Here is a 17137-nt window from a genome sequence, read left to right as displayed (position 1 = left end):
ATACCATTTTTAACTTTGAAAAATCCTTGTTTAATCATACTTATATTTCTAGAAAATTTTTGTCATAGTTTCCCCTTAAATATGAATATTTTCATGTTTTTCAACATCTTCAAATCTAGTGTCAAACTCAATATAAACATATTTAAACACCAATAACACGCACTTTGTATATTTCAACCAAAATCAAGAACATGAACCTGTCTAAATGTCTAGATCTTTACAAATAACCACTTTGTAAGTTTATAAATTTGAAAGATCAAGTGGTTACTAGACTTTTATACACACTTTTAAAACCAAGTTTACGAAAATGAACTTTATAATATTCAAAAATTTCATAGAACTTATAACAATCTTTAACATCATTTTTAAAGACCATTTCCAAGTTCATCATGTTCATCATAACTTTTATTTATGTATTTTGTTAGATCTACTAGTATACTTGCTAGAGCTACAGTTCAACAACATCTAGCAAGCTTACTAGTTATACTTTCATTACAAGAAGACCAACACTAGCAAGATCTAGCAAGATTTAGGTTAAGCGTGCTTGGAAAGGTTCAGGGAAACCAACCAAGGATTTTAGTGGCATTGGGAGCACAGGTTGTCCTTCACTCAAAGTTACTAGATGACAGGGGGTTAAGAGGACCAATATTCCAACTGTCAAAGTCCCTCCAGTTGATTATTCTCTTTATTCGGAGAGTGTTTGTTGTCAAGGTGTTCAAGGATCCGATAGTTCGTGTCCATGGGAACCGGTAGGGATCAAGGACAAGTTATGGGCAATTTCAACCATGGCAGATGTGTTGGAGTTTACGGGGGCTTCAATGGGCCTTCATGTTAACTGATGAGAAGGTCGCACAACCATGATATGATGAAGAAGTTACTAGACGTATAAGCCTTCATAGTGGAAGGCAGTTTGAAGATCAACAAGCCTCCAAATGGGAGATTTTTGGGTTATGCGTGGAGGCTCGATTTGGGTTGAGCCCGGTTTAGTTTTAGAAGACAAATTTAGAGCAGACTAAGATGCTGCTTGTTTTTGAAGAGGTAAAAGGTCTGTAGTCTGCGGACCACATCTACAGGCATCTGCAGGAGAAGAGGTGGACCAAAAGTCTGCAGTTTGCAAGGAGAAGAGTGTTTGTTTTTTTACTTATACAAAAACCTCTTCTCACAACACACAACAAACAACACTCCTCTCTCTCTCTCTGCCTTCATCTACCACCGCTTTCACTTTTTCCCCTAAATTCACACCAAAAAATCACCACAATCTGCCTAAATCTCGATCAGTAACAACCGAAAACATTCTCCATCTTTCCTGCCTTCATCTACCACCGCAAACCCACCACCACCGCACCACCTCCGCCATAGCACCACCGCCATCAAAACCCACCACCATCGTTCCTGCCGCTCCCCCTCTCTCTCTCTCTACGGTCTCTCTCTCTCACTGATCTCTCTCTCTTCTTTCTCTCTCTCTCTACGGTCTCTCTCTCTCTACGATCTTTCCCTCTCTCTCTCCACCGATGATGATGGTAGTGGACTGTGTAGCTCCGATGGTGGTGGTGATGTATCAGGTAGCGGTGGTGGTGGTGGTTCTATTTTCTGGGTTTTGTTCTATTGACGGTGACGGTGGTGGTGGTGGTGACGGTGGTGGTGAGGATTGACGGTGTCGATGGTGGTGAGGATTGACGGTGACCGTGATGTGGTGGATCTGGGTGGTGGAGGTTGAAGAGGAGAGGAGGGAAGAGGTTTGAAGACATGGGTATAAGTCTGCTTAGGGAAGAGGTGAGGCAGAGGTAAAAGGTCTGCAGATCTTCAAGAAAACAAACAAGCTGCATGACCCTTATGTCTGCACGCGTCTGCGCGACGCAGACATAAGTGCTCAGAAGAGCTTTTACCCAAAAAACAAACACCACCTAATTAAGTCGGAGACCTGGCCTGTTTCATTTAGTTATAGCCCAATTAGTCTTTTCTTTGGGAATAAGTTTTTAACCCTAGTTGTAATCTCTATTTAAATGATCTTTGTACTTGTAATTCCTCATCACTAGTGGTGAGAGGTAGAAAGTAATAAAATTCCTGGTTGCAGTCCGTCTACGTAGGTCAGCCGACCGAGTCACGTAAATCCTTGTGTTCTCGTGTTCGTTCATCTTTCTGCAGGTTATCGTTTGTGTGCGTTCCTTCCACGCAGGGGCGGACCTTATGTTGTCCGAGTCGTAGCACGGGCTACGGCTCAACTTTTTATCAGTAGTGTAAAATTTTATTTTTTGTTCGGTTTTTATACCAAGGATACCCTTGAACAACTACGAGGACACCCCTAAAAAAGAGTCTGTAAACCCAACTCAATTGAAAATAATAAGCCCAAATCCCAATTGCCCAATATGTTAGCCCAAATCATTTAAAGATTGTAAATAATAAGGCCAATTGGCCAATATGTTAGCCCAAAATAATAAAAGATTGTAAATAATTGCTCAATTGCCTTGAAGTTTTAATGCACGACACAACTACGAGGATACCAATCAATTGAAAATAATAAGCCCAAATCCCAATTGCCCATTTCGTCACACTATAAGCGATGGTGATAAATTTGCAAATTGAATGGAATAAGTGATCTTGCGCGTGTTATGGTTGAAACGGGAACGCATAGTTCTTTTCATTCAGTTTATCGGGTAGTGAAGCTAGCTTTGCTTTTACCGGTTGCAACCGCAACCGTTGAAAGGTGTTTTTCGAAATTGAAGCTTGTCAAGACGGATTTACGCAATCGAATGGGCCCAGAATTTTTGAACAATGCTATGGTTTGTGTGGTCGAAAAGGATTTTTTACGTGAAGTAAAAGACGACGATGTGATAGAACGATTTCAAGTTATGAAAAAAAAAAGAAGAAGACAAATCTATTAGATATTAGTTTTACTATATTTATTTATTGCCTTTTCTTTTAATATTGTACGATTGCACGGTGAAAAAAAAATTCTTTTAGGATACCCCTGAGTTAATGTTCTAGTTCCGCCACTGCTTCCACGTGCGTATACCCTAACACTTTCATGAAGGAAGTAAGTTGTTTTTCCTTTATTTGACCTGGGAAATGTTCTTTTATATCTTCTGCAGACAGTTCTGCCATTTGACATGAGAAATATATATATTCGTTAAATGGAATTGTTATTGATTAATTTATATTTGGGTTACTTAACATTCTAAACACGAATAATCAGAAAAGAGGAAGCAGCCAAGCACAAAAGTTTGTGATGCTTTCGATTAAAATAGAGTGACCATCAAGCTTTTGCCTCTCTTCCTTTTAGTCGACACCTATGTAGCTAACTATGCTTATTTTATATCTTTCATAAGCTAACATACTATATAATAATATATATACTAAATTCAGTGTTTTTAATGAATCCAATAATTAACAAAATGGTAAACGACGATAATCAAAATTCTCTAATACAATGAAGTATTTTAAAGATAGAATGTACAACAACATTTGTGAAACCGAGAGATAATATTTTGCAAATTAATAGAAGCATTAAGTTTTCTAATTTAATTTTTCTTCGAAAAGAAAAAAACCTTAAGCGAGCTCGAGTTTAACGTAAATATTGTCATGGAATTGTGTTGACGATCATGTGACCCAAGTCGGTTTTGGAAAATCGACTCGAAGGATAAATTCATGTTGTTTGTGTTCCATGTAATACATTTTAAAGGCGACAGAATACTATGTTGATTATATCAATCAACCTAGTCTTGTAAATTATCTGTGTCAACTAACAAAGGAGGATCCCATGATTTGTCTTGCAGAATGCTCGCTCACCGATAGAAAATTAGGCACTTGTGATCGAAAAAAAGGTAACAAAATTGCGTTGGTCGCAAAATCAGTGATAGGATCACAAGATAGTTGCAAATTTTGCAACCGTTTCAGACTATTTTAGACTGAAATTCAATTGTCAATTCCCGAGTTTCTTGTAGACGCTATCAATTAAAACACACATGAAGGTGTTAAACATACTTCTATCCAATCTTTTTACGATTTTTTTCTTTTCAAAACACACTGATATGATTGGCCTTTAGTTTGTCTTGGTTGGACATCATCATATCTTCGGCTTGTTTCTTCTGCTGTATCCTACTTATTGAATTTTCATTTCCTCAAATAGAAGGAAATTATTATCAGTTTCTTGATGAATAAACTTATCTATTTCTAACGAATTAATATCAGTTTCTTGATGAATAAACTTATCTATTTCTAACCAATTAATATATATTTGGAAATGAATCAAACTATAAGCACGATTGTAATTGTCATCATAACTACATCACTAGCTAATGATTGAATAATACACGAGAGGTTGGCGACAAACAAAGACGATGGAGGTTTCTTTGTTGATTTTACTTGTACAATTACCTTTAAACATTATAATAAAATTTAACTATGAGTCTCCTTTATAAAATATTAATATTTGAAGTCACCGGAAAGATATTTGTGTAGTAGTTAGTCTGGTTGCATTTTTGTTCATTGCTATCTTAAAACTAGTTGTTTACCATGCGCGTGCGTTGCGGCGCGCTAAACCAAATCGTTCTATAAGAATGACAAAACATGTCAAATAACAAAAAGTAGCTCGAACTAAAACGTAACGTATTTTCGGTACCGGTTCGGCACCGGTATTCACCGATTTTTACCCTCAAATACCGGTGCTGTACCAGTATCAACCGGTACCGAACCGTACCGTACCAGGTATATTCGGTACCGGTACATACTTTTGGGGATTTCGGTAACGGTATTTTCGGTACCGATTGGTACCGAGCTCATAAAATCCTGTAGCAACGTAGCAATGCAAGTAATTGCACAGTTTAGATTACCTTTTATACACATAGTAAGTAAACTGACTGACATCATTCTTCAAACGACTCGAGATAAACGATGCGTAACCAGTCATATCCGGCATCGTGGAGTGCATTAAAAAGGGAGCAATTGGACGATTGGATGCTGGGCTAGGTGTTTCTTGGAATGCCCACGGATTGTTCGGGTCAAAACCTCGATTATGAGGATTCATTTTTCGTATTGTGGTTGGATGAGAATTTTTTTTAAAAATAAGATAGAGATCATTATAGAAGAGGTGGAGTAGTTGTGGTAAAAAAATGAATAGAAGTGTGAGTATTTATAGTGAATAGATAATTTTTTTTAAACACATAGCCGTTGGCCAACGGCTAGCCCAAACGGCTACTTGTCTTGGCCAATGAGATCCCGCCATGTCATCTTGATAGCCCCGCCCAACGCCCGGGCTGAAACCCCCGCCCAAGAGGCAACGCCGAAACCCAAGCCCACCCGGGGTGGTGATTTGGGCGTTTGTACCCAACCCACGCCACAACCCCCGCCTCATACCCCATATTCTAATATTTCCTAGATCTTTTTTTTAAACACATAGCCGTTGGCCAACGGCTAGCCTAAACGGCTACTTGTCTTGGACAATGAGATCCCGCCATGTCATCTTGATAGCCCCGCCCAACGCCCGGGCTGAAACCCCTGCCCAATAGGCCACGCCGAAACCCAAGCCCACATGGGGTGGTGATTTGGGCGTTTGTACCCAACCCACGCCACAACCCCCGCCCCATACCCCATATTCTAATATTTCCTAAATCTTTTTTTTAACACATAGCCGTTGGCCAGCGGCTAGCCCAAACGGCTACTTGTCTTGGCCAATGAGATCCCGCCATGTCATTTTGATAGCCCCGCCCAACGCCCGGGCTGAAACCCCCGCCCAAGGGGCCACGCCGAAACCCAAGCCCACCCGGGGTGGTGACTTGGGCGTTTGTACCCAACCCACGCCACAACCCCCGCCCCATACCCCATATTCTAATATTTCCTAGATCTTTTTTTTTTGAAACACATAGCCGTTGGTCAATGGCTATCCCAAACAGCTACTTGTCTTGGCCAATGAGATCCCGTCATATCATCTTGATAGCCCCGCGCATCGCCCTGGCTGAAACCCCCGTCCAAGAGGCCACGCCGAAACCCAAGCTCACCTGGGATGGTGACTTACGCGTTTGTACCCAACCCACGTCACAACCCCGCCCCATACCCCGTATTCTTATATTTTCTAGATCACTATTGATTTAGTTTGTTTTAATTAATATAGATTCAAATCACTATTCATTTGTTTTAATTAATATATGTTGAAATCACTATTCATTTAATTAATATATGTTGAAATCACTATTCATTCAGTTTGTTTTCTATTAGTATATAATTAGTATATAACATAATAATTTGAAATTCCAATGCATTTATTATTATTATTATTATTATTATTATTATTTTTATTTTTATTATTATTATTATTATTATTATTATTATTATTATTATTATTATTATTATTATTGTACAAGCATCCTGGGATGCCATCAATCGAGCAAATGTATTCTTTCCTTCATAACGATTAGAGTTGGATACATAACAGTAAGCTTTTGAAACTAACAGCAACCTCTTCATTATCACCACAACATCCTTCAAATATTATTCTATATCAAATGTGGACAGAAATAAATAACAGTAAGCTTTTGAAACTAACAGCAAACTGTGTCGCAAAACTGTTTTCATCTCTATATCTAAAGTTGTAAATTTTTGGTATATTTATGTAGTTTTTTTTTTTAACGACAAATTTCTTTTATTCGTGTCGTTTGTGGGACTTGAACCCAATACCTCCTTCTCCTAAGGTGTTTAAAGGCTCTGCCTTTGCCAATGGAACACCAACCCATTGGTATTTAGGTAGTTTATTAACGACTGATTAAACGTATGCTCCATCTTTATGGATTATTAATTACACTTAACTTAATATAAGCATCAAAATATTAGTCAATTATTATTTTGAGCTAAGAATAAAAAATATATACATAATTGTGGATTTGTATAAAACTTTTTTTAGAATGATAACTCACACTTAGACCATGGGGTATGGGTTGGATAGTCCCCAAAGAGACCACCCGCTACGTAGGCGCCACATCATGACGGGAGGAGGATCATCCCCTTGGGGACTATCCAAGGGTGTGGGAGGACTACGCACTTTAATAAAAAAAATAATATATATTCAAGGAGAGAGAGAGAGAGAGAAGAACTAAAGGGGGCGCACCAATTTTCAAACTTTTGGCTCGTCTCCGGTGTCTTGGAGGAGACGGCAGCGACGCGACGAGCCCTTGGGGGCGGGTGCGACGGAGCGAAACGGGGGGACGGCCCGGGGACGAGCCCCATACCGTTCGGTCTCAGCAAATACACTTTTAATTCTACTTCACAAATCACAATTAACGAGACTCAAACTCTCAACCTATAGACGGGAGCTACCATTTAACAGAAACATACTAGTGGGTTATGTGCCATATTTGGTAGTGAGACATAATTGCCCAAGCTATTGACTATTGTATGCATAATTCAAGTCGTCAAAAATTACCAAAACCCTAGAAGGGACTGACTTTAATTATTTTTCTTGAATAATCACAACCAACCCTAATTGTCATACCCACTATAAATATGGGGTCTTCACTAATACATTTTCTCACAAACAAACCATAGACTAAGAGAGAGGAAATACTTGCACACAAAGTCAAAGAAACTGAAGAAAGATGGGAAGAGCACCTTGTTGTGACAAAGCAAATGTGAAGAAGGGACCATGGTCTCCAGAAGAAGATGCTAAACTCAAAAATTATATCGAAAAATACGGCACTGGTGGCAATTGGATAGCTCTTCCTCAAAAGATCGGTACGCATATTCTTTCTTTAATGCCATTTTAACACCCTTATTGGACTTATAACCTAACTATATTCGATTGTATGAAGGTATCAAGAGGTGCGGAAAGAGTTGTAGACTTAGGTGGCTGAATTACCTAAGACCTGATATAAAGCATGGAGGATTCTCTGAGGAAGAAGACAACATCATCTGCAGCCTCTATATTAGTATTGGTAGCAGGTAATACTCATGTTCCAACCAATGTTTGTTGTCCTTTGCACTTGTCCATGATGCTTTTGTTCAAAGAATATATCCTAAGTTATAAAATGCTCAAAAATTACTTGTGGATATATGTATCAGTCATCAGTTCACCCCCTTTTTGTTATGGTATGCATCTATATAGACTAAATTATGTTTATCTCCTTTTAAATCAAATAGGTGGTCTATAATTGCTGCTCAACTTCCTGGAAGAACTGATAATGATATAAAGAACTATTGGAACACAAGATTGAAGAAGAAATTGCTTGGAAGGCGCAAACAGACTCAATCTAGTAGACTGACCGGTTCAACCGATGATCCTAAAGTTCGGAATGGAATTGAAACCCTAAGTAATTCTGCCATTGAAAGACTCCAACTTCACATGGAACTCCAAAGCCTTCAAAACCCTAATAACATATCCATGTGGCCTTGCAAGTTGAACCCAATTCAAGAAAGGATTATGCAGTCTATCCAACTTCTAAACGAAACATCAAATCCTCTAATAATGCAACATGTTTTAAATGATGGTGCTCAAAAGGTTGAACTTTTTGGACCATCCTATAACAGCATTCAACAAGCGTATACCTCACCAAGTAATATGTTGGTCAATCAAATGGACAACTTCATCAATGTAGATGATGGGTCATCCGCATATGTAAGGGGTCCAGATTGCATAAGGCAGACAGGCATGGAATTCCAGCAGTATTTGGCTTTTCAGGCTGAAATAGATGAGATGTTGAGCAACAAAAGAGCTAATTCCATATCGGTGGATCAGACACAGGCGAACGAGGTTGACTTTTTCAAGGACATGGACAGAGCGAAGGACATGATGACTTGGTGGTCTAATGAGTTCGAAGCAAATTCAGCTTCTTCGACTTCATGGGATTCAAGTAGTGTGGGTGATCATCAATCCCAACCATACAAGTTTGAAATGAATTACTAGAATAAATACAAGCGACTTTGTATAGCACAATAAAAAAAATCTTAAGAGCTACGTCCAACAATCCCAACGTGGTGTGATCTTGAATGGAAAGTGTTAATCGAATATACCAATCAAGGGACATCGATCACTCTCCTTGGTTACACCCTCGCACCCAATTTTTTTCATAAACATGTGGTACATCCCTTCCGAATTTAAGTTAATGGTATGCCTATGTGTATATAGCAACTTTATGAGTCGAAAGTCTTATTGTCATTTGTTTTAGTAGGCAATAATATATTTACCAGAATACCATCTCTGTGGAAAACCTAGATCATTTTTGGATCCTATAGTGTTCACACCACATTACTTTATACACTTACTTTTTGGGCACTGGAGGATTTAACTTGTAATACCTTTTTAATTTTATTTTTTTATTCGATTTAAAACGAGGTATGTTTTTATGTATCGGAAAGTGAGACAAAATCAACTCGATCAATGATTTCTTTTTCGATAAAGGGCATAGCCGAGAAATATCAAACATTAAAATTTGTTGAAGGTTACCGGGGTTAGGCGAATGACATTAAGTCTTGAGTTAATTGCCAAAATCGTTCCTGAGGTTTGGGCATGTTTGTCATTTCCTCCAAAATGACTTTTTTTTTGTACCAAATAGCCCTTCACGTTTGTAACTTTTTGTCATTTGCATTCAAATACCTAATTGGGTTAGAAACAACCATTTGATAGGGGTTTTTTTTACAAACCAAATAGATTATAGTTTGTAACAGTAAATTTTCATTTGTATCATTCTAAACATTACACTGACAATTCACAAACCAAATACATTATGTTTGTGATCCAATTTATCAACCTAAGATAATAATTAGAATAGAAAACAAACACAACATGTTCTTCAAAGCTTCAATGAATATTGAGATTTGCAACTCCCTCAGCAACTTGCGAATGAAGGTTGTTCTTTCTCACCCCCAATAATTTACCCTTATTCGATCGATGATCTCTAAAACCACGTAAATCGTTGCTACAATATCTGAATCTTCACTGTTTGACTCTGGAACTACAGCTTCAATGGCATTTTTTTAGATCTTTGTTTGGTTTGAAACCGTTTGAGATAAGATCCAACAGTAAACTAAAAGCAAACACGGGGTAGACTTTGGAAATTAACACGTCCAGACAAAGTGTTGAGATCTTAGGATTTGTTACAAACGACTGCACGTTGTTTTTGTAGAGACCGCGAAGGTATCTCCATGAGCTCTCGTTTTCGGGTTTGGTTAATATGGCTTTTATGGTGTAATCAACTTCTGAATCAAGTGTAGCCTCTATACCACCTAATTTCGGGTGTCTGGTTATAACAAAGTATCTCTGCACATAAAAAATGAAGTGACATACTGCATAATTAAAATCTGATAACGGGTTTTAATAAATGGATTGTAAAAGATAGTGTTCTGATGTGCCACTGTTTAAAGTAGTAATAATGAAATAATGATGTGTGACAAATCGATTGTTTTGCAAACGAATCGATAAAAAGAGTAAATAACATTTATGTGAAGAACGTATTATTTAATGCACATAATTAATCAAGAATAAAGCCAAAAAAAAAAAAAAAAAACCGATTATCCTAGTACTTTAAACATATTGCGATTTCGTGTGATAATATCAAAAGATATTACATTTCAGGCCCTAGGCCCTGTACTTATGAAATTTCAAAATAAAAAAACTCATCAAACAGTTGTTTCTAACCCAGTTAGTCATTTGGATGAAAATGACAAGAAGTTATAAACGTTGGTGGCTATTTGGTACAAAAAAAGTCATTTTGGACGAAAATGGCAAACATGCCCAAACCTTAGGGACAATTTTGGTAATTTCTTAATTCTTAAGTCGATTTCAATCAATAACATCCTTGTTGTTCAATGCTCGTTTAAATTCCTGTGAAAAGACCAAAATAAACCCCACAAGAGTCCATGATGTTATAACTCATATATTCACTCCAAATTCAAACCTATTTCCTAATCTACTAATTATCAACCAAAAGCAAACAATTAACCACCAATATGTAACACCTAACACGTAATATCTTAAAAACGACGCAGCGGAAATACGAGCCTTAAAAGTTCTTTCTATGTTAGACACATTACTTACCTAAAGACTGAAATACAAAATGTTAAACATTTACTCGAAGGGATTTACAATATTCACATTGAATTAACGCTTCAAAGCAATACATATTTCAAACTACGTGACCGTTCGTTCCGTACAATCCTTGCTCTTCGACTAGATCTACGCCCGCTTATCTTCGATAGTGGTAGAAGAAATCCGTGTAGTACCTGTGGACATCATAACCATTAATCATTGACAACATCATACAACAATAATCTCATACCATTAATAATCATATAACATTCAACTATCCTTTCGGATTCCCTTGTTCCGAGTTCGGCTTCAAAGTTCGGCTTCAATTCCACAAGAATCCGATGTTCTCATTCCTGCATTACATTCCAATCTCAAGCACATCGTTAGTAACGTCCATACTCAAACGTATTGAAACCATGTATACATGCATACCTGCCCCATTCTTTTCATAGGCGATAAATCCTACTTCGTGCATACATATTCACACGTCAATCATACGCACCTACATACCTACACATCTACTTACCTACATACATACCTACATGCTTACATAATCATGTCTACACATATTTACTTACATCCAATTCTTGATTAACTTATTTGCATTCACTTATCACACTCGTACATTAAATATATGGTGTTTAGACTTGGATTTATATAACCCAAAAACATCAAGGAAACATTCCAAATTATGTTCGGGAGGCCCGTCGTAGACCACGGTTAATATACTGAAGCTTACAGTACACAAAACAACCTAGTTAACAAATTTCAGCATTTTAAACATGGGGAGGGCGTCGGCGATGGCCCTACAGGGTGTCGGCGACACCTCTTAGTTTTTCGCGTAGCTAGAAACCCCCGTAGGCAGGAAAATACGGTGTCGGACAAAACTGAAAATGCACAAGGCGTCGGTGACGGCCCATAGGGGCGTCGGTGACGCCCTCTAGTTTTGCCATTTTTCTGCTGTGTTGTTTTCGTCATTCGCACACACTAAAACTTGCATAACTTTTAAACCGTTTACCCGTTTAACCTCCCGTTTTGTCCTACATGATCGTAAATTAACATTCTATCATGTGAACTTGGAATCCAACATCCGGGTTAAGGAAATTCTCAACTTATACGTTTTCGGCTTATTATTCATTTACGAATTATTCGACCTGTTCATGCTTTTATCAAACGACTCATTTGATTTAACCCAAATTTTACATGGACATTATAACCTTAATACTTTTACATTATCTGGAGTTTCGTACTTGGGGCTTACGCTCCCGATACCCGGTATGCGTTAAACTCATTCATTTTCTTTAATTATACGAAATCAAACTTTGTTAGCCCAAGTTCCATTCACGAAAATGTTTACCCATTAGTCAACATTCACAACCAAGTATTTTGACTATTAATCCATGTCCCCGTTCCCGGTTAGCGTACTTATGTGCGATTCTACCCATTACCCGGTTATGATACCGTAGCCATTTCTTATACTTCATTCCGTTATAACAACAAGACCTCATTTTACCCGTTCAAACTACTTAACGAAGGTCATCGATTTCATTCAACCAAATCCATACTTGACTTCACATCACGCTTAATTATCTAGAATGCTACCTTATTTAAACAAGCTAAGAAGTGAAATCGGAATCACTTACCTCGAGTGCCCGTTTCGTACATGCTTCATCCTATCCTTTCTGTTAGCCTTCCATGCTTTCCTCCATCTTGACATGATCCTATACTTTCATGTCATCATGGTTGCCACTTCATTAGTATAAACGCACATTCTAATATTGCATTCATTTCACATTTATATCCTACATTAAACTTTTCTCGTCAAATTCAACAACACAAAGTATATGCTAAAAGTCGCATCTTTTCATTCCACATAATTCTTCATGTTGTCATATATAGCACATATTGATATAGCATGTACTTAATGATTTCTCTAACATGACACTTGTGACAAAAGCCTTATTATGCTATTTATGCACAGTTGACTTTCAGAAAGTAAACTGTCTATCATATGAATTATCAATCTAATCCCATACATTCGCATCATTATAGTCGATTATACAACAGACATCATATACATTCCCTCCCCACATAGTAAAACACCCATACTACCATGAGATCATATATGCACACAACATAAACAATTCCTTCCATACTAGTCATCTCATAATTCCACAATTAAAAACAACATTCAAGATTAACTAATTTAACACTATCCTTGAACCAGACATTATCCTTACTAGAAATCCACATACCATACAAGGACACCACTTTCACCCCTTGATCCCTACCACAAAATCAACTAAACGCATAAGGTATACCGTATCTTCAATAGAGTACAAACTCCTAATGCATGCTTCTACCATATCCTACTAACCATTCAAATTTCAACATGAACTCCATCTAAAACACACTTCACATATTAGTTAGCTAATAATTACATCATTATCACTTTCTAAACATATTTACCCACAACTTGCATATAATTCCACATAAAATTGTCACTTAAGCATTCCATCAAACACTTGGTGTGCATACAACTTTCTAAGCATAATGTACAACCCATTCATGCTTTGCTATCCATTTCTTGCTTTCATTCATCAATTTCAACTAATTTCTCATAACTTTCCTTCTAAATCAGATTCATTTAACAATAATCTACAACATCAAACTTCATACATATCGAAACTAAACTCTATCTAGCATATGCAACATCATCATCTTCATGGCATTACTTCCATAAGTGGGTTTTTATTAAAACATCAAAATAATCAGAAATTCGAGCATGATTCATGTTTCATGAGATGATTCTACTTCATTATCATTCTAATTTCACATAAATTCACGGATTGAACACAACCCATTTCATACAACTTCACCAAATTGGATTCTACAACTTACCTCATGTATAGCAAGTCTAGATGATCATGGTGCATTAGATTTGAGTTGAATTACCCTTTTGATTTGGACAAATTGTATCAACTTGAGCATTCTTCCTTCCTTCTCTCCTGTGGGTGTCGACACACACCACCAACACACCTACATGATACTGAACTTTCTAATTTAACTAAACTTGACTCAGTTTATCCAAGTTTAGTCCCTCTAGTTTGTCACACCATCACAATTGTCACCAAATTCATTCTTTACTTGTTTTGACTAAGTATTTTAACTAGGTTAAATAACCTAGTTTATTTAGTTCATGATATATCATATGGAAACATATAGCGAACACAAACATTTGAGTTTTGGGGCGTTACACAATATGATCTTAATAACAACAACAACTGCATATGAACACATGTAACACGAATTGAACTACAGTTGAGTTAAAAACTATCAACTTTTTTTAACTTTTATAAGTTGAACTAGGTTTGACTTTTATAGTTTGAACAGGGTTTGATGTTTTTTTGGTAGGAACTGAAGTTGACTGTTATAACTAAAAATGCTTTTGACCTTTACAATTCGAATTTGAAGTAAAGTGACCTGATAAACATCTAACATATTTTTGAAATTGACTCATGTTTAGTCAAAATAGGAACATGCGATTGTGACATACTTTTGCAATTGATTCTTATTTGTGCAGTTAAGTTGTGGAATTTGACATGTTCCTTATCCTTAATCATATGTTCCAAACATGTTCCTTATTTATAACCATATTTTCCTAATGGCTTGAAAATCCTATGATCCTTGTGAAATTGACTACAGGCTTGAATATCACAGGTTTGACTAGTTTTCTGGTCAAATAGATCTAGTTATCTCAGATTCAAATCATTTCAAAAGGAATATGCTAATGCCATCTAATTCATTCCATGGCCAAACATCCTAAATTTATTCCGTTAAACTTCCTAAATCCTATTGTGTATACTAAAGCCTGGATCCATGACTGTATATGCATGATACTACATAAGATCTTACAATTAACTATGGCATTTTACATGTTCCTACCTGATCAAACTTCCTAACTCCTATTGTGCGTACTAGCCTAAATCCATGACTTTAAACGCATAATACTACATACTACATGATTATGTATGAGGTAACTATTATCCTAATTAACCACATTGTCTACCACCGATCCTAACCACATTATCATCCACATTATAACTACCCATTCAGTTGTCACGTTAAAACATAAGCAAACATTAAACACAGTTAAACGAAACATGACTATTAAATATAAGCATCATCAAAAATTATATATAACCATTCTTACATGACAGTTAAATATCGTCCTAATCACCATGGATACTTGATAGTTAAATACCAAAACATGGGTAACCCTAATCTTTAACGTCAAAAACCCAAAATATGATTAGGCCAAAATAACCCATTTAAACTTTTCCACTTAAGCTATTAGTTACGCATCATATGAACAACCAACCAACCACCACCATCTTTATACTCGATGACGAAAATAGAGCTCCAACCTGAAGCTCATTCCCATCCTCCAAAGGACCCATTATTGCATCCTGATTTGATAGCGGGTTACCTGCACCCTAATCCCAACTACAATGCCATGTAAAACACACCACATTTCCGAATTTATACACAACATGCATCACGAAATCAAGGATTTTGACTACGATCAACACAACGCCATACCAGTAACGTAGAAAGTAAACAAGATGATCGTGTACTACCTCATGTTTTGGATGATCGGACCTATTTTATTGTGGGATGACCGAAGCTGCTCTTAAGGTAGGGGAGGGTTTTAAGGAGAGATGGAGGAAAACGATGCATACTGGGGAAGATTGAGGAAAAAAGGTGTAAAAGGGTCAGCTTTGGGTGAATTGACCAAACTGCCATTCACATTGTTATCTATTTGGACGGACTACTAACGGTCCTTTGACACGGGGATATTATTGATTGAAATCGACAACCATAGGGACGTGGATGGTCGATTTTGACACTCACGGACTGAATATGTGATCGAGAGACAACCAAAGCAGAAATTGTACTTTACTTTGAATATCATGCTATGGTTAGAACTGCAGCTGAAATCATTTGGCTTACACATCTCCTTCGAGCTCTTCATGCATTACTTATGGACCGGCCAAAGCTTTCTCTGTGACAACAAAAGCACCGTTTTTCTTAGTCAAAATCTATTCTCTCACAGGCGAGCCAAGTATATTGATATTGATTACCATTTTGTGTGTGAGTTAGTCTCCTCTAGGTTTTTTTAGGCCAAGTTTGTTCCATCCAATATCCAGGTGGCGAATATCTTCACCAAGAGCCTTCCAATACCTTTATTTGATCAATTCTGTTCTATGCTTCGAGTTGGTCCCCCGCCTGTTCCATTGAAGGGGGTAATAGCCCAGCGAAAATCAAGGATCTGGTATCATATATATCTACTATTATTAGGATAGATTTTATCTCCATATTATGAGGAGATATGTATTCTATATAATGTAATTGTTTTGTGAATAATAAAAAGTAATTCTGGAGACTTTCACTACGCCACAATATGGGTTATCTGGATGCCATACTTTACATGTTAAGATACATGTGGGTTCATCATGAGTAATCTCTCTATCTTTTAGGATAGAGGAAATGTTTTCCTCCTTCGACCATTTCTAGACCATACCATGTAAATAAATGAGATTTTATAAATTTTTGTTCCATTTTCAAGATATAACTTTAGTGATATTCACTCATTGTGGATATTTTTTAATGGATTAAGTAGAAACCATAGTTAACTAGTATTAAGCAACTCCGTGTTGCGGCGGGGCGAACACCAATGCCACACTGCTGTCTGTGACCACCAACACTGAAGTTGAGGCGTGTTAATGCGAAGAAACTAAACCGAAACATAAAACATATTAAAGAATAACTAAGTCGATCTAGGACCCGACGTTACGATGAACCTGTCAAACTGGAAAAAATTCGTAAAAACGTTAAACCACACACGCACGTTGCACCGTGTTAACTCGCAAAATTTTGAACGGACTGTAAAAAGAAAAGTGAAAGTATAGAGAAACAAAGTTGAAAGTAAAAAAGTTGTGAGGTTAAACTACATAAAATGAAAAGTCTTGGGGTTAAAAGTACAAGAATAAAATAGTTATACGTTAAAAGTAAAGATGAAAAGTTTTGGGGTTAAAAGTAAAAAAATCAAATAGTTTTTTTTTATTA

At 36.9% G+C, this 17137-nt stretch overlaps 1 protein-coding gene across 1 annotated transcript; it reads left to right on the top strand.

Annotated features, from left to right (window-relative positions):
- The first annotated feature begins 7543 nt into the window (after positions 1 to 7543).
- LOC110877540 (transcription factor MYB36) lies at positions 7544 to 9200 on the top strand. The gene is made up of 3 exons (XM_022125691.2): positions 7544 to 7719; positions 7797 to 7926; positions 8125 to 9200. The coding sequence occupies exons 1-3, from the start codon at positions 7584 to 7586 to the stop codon at positions 8885 to 8887; spliced, it is 1029 nt and encodes a 342-aa protein (XP_021981383.1). The 5' UTR covers positions 7544 to 7583; the 3' UTR covers positions 8888 to 9200.
- Positions 9201 to 17137: the final 7937 nt, after the last annotated feature.

Source organism: Helianthus annuus, chromosome 9 (genome assembly GCF_002127325.2).
Source record: "Helianthus annuus cultivar XRQ/B chromosome 9, HanXRQr2.0-SUNRISE, whole genome shotgun sequence".
NCBI lineage: Eukaryota > Viridiplantae > Streptophyta > Magnoliopsida > Asterales > Asteraceae > Helianthus > Helianthus annuus.
This window is presented reverse-complemented; position numbering and strand designations above follow the sequence as displayed.

Coding starts and splice junctions, on each gene's coding strand:
- LOC110877540 (XM_022125691.2), top strand. CDS start 7,584: ATGGGAAGAGCACCTTGTTGTGACAAAGCAAATGTGAAGAAGGGACCA. Junction 7,720..7,796: donor AGCTCTTCCTCAAAAGATCG/GTACGCATATTC, acceptor GATTGTATGAAG/GTATCAAGAGGTGCGGAAAG. Junction 7,927..8,124: donor TATATTAGTATTGGTAGCAG/GTAATACTCATG, acceptor TAAATCAAATAG/GTGGTCTATAATTGCTGCTC.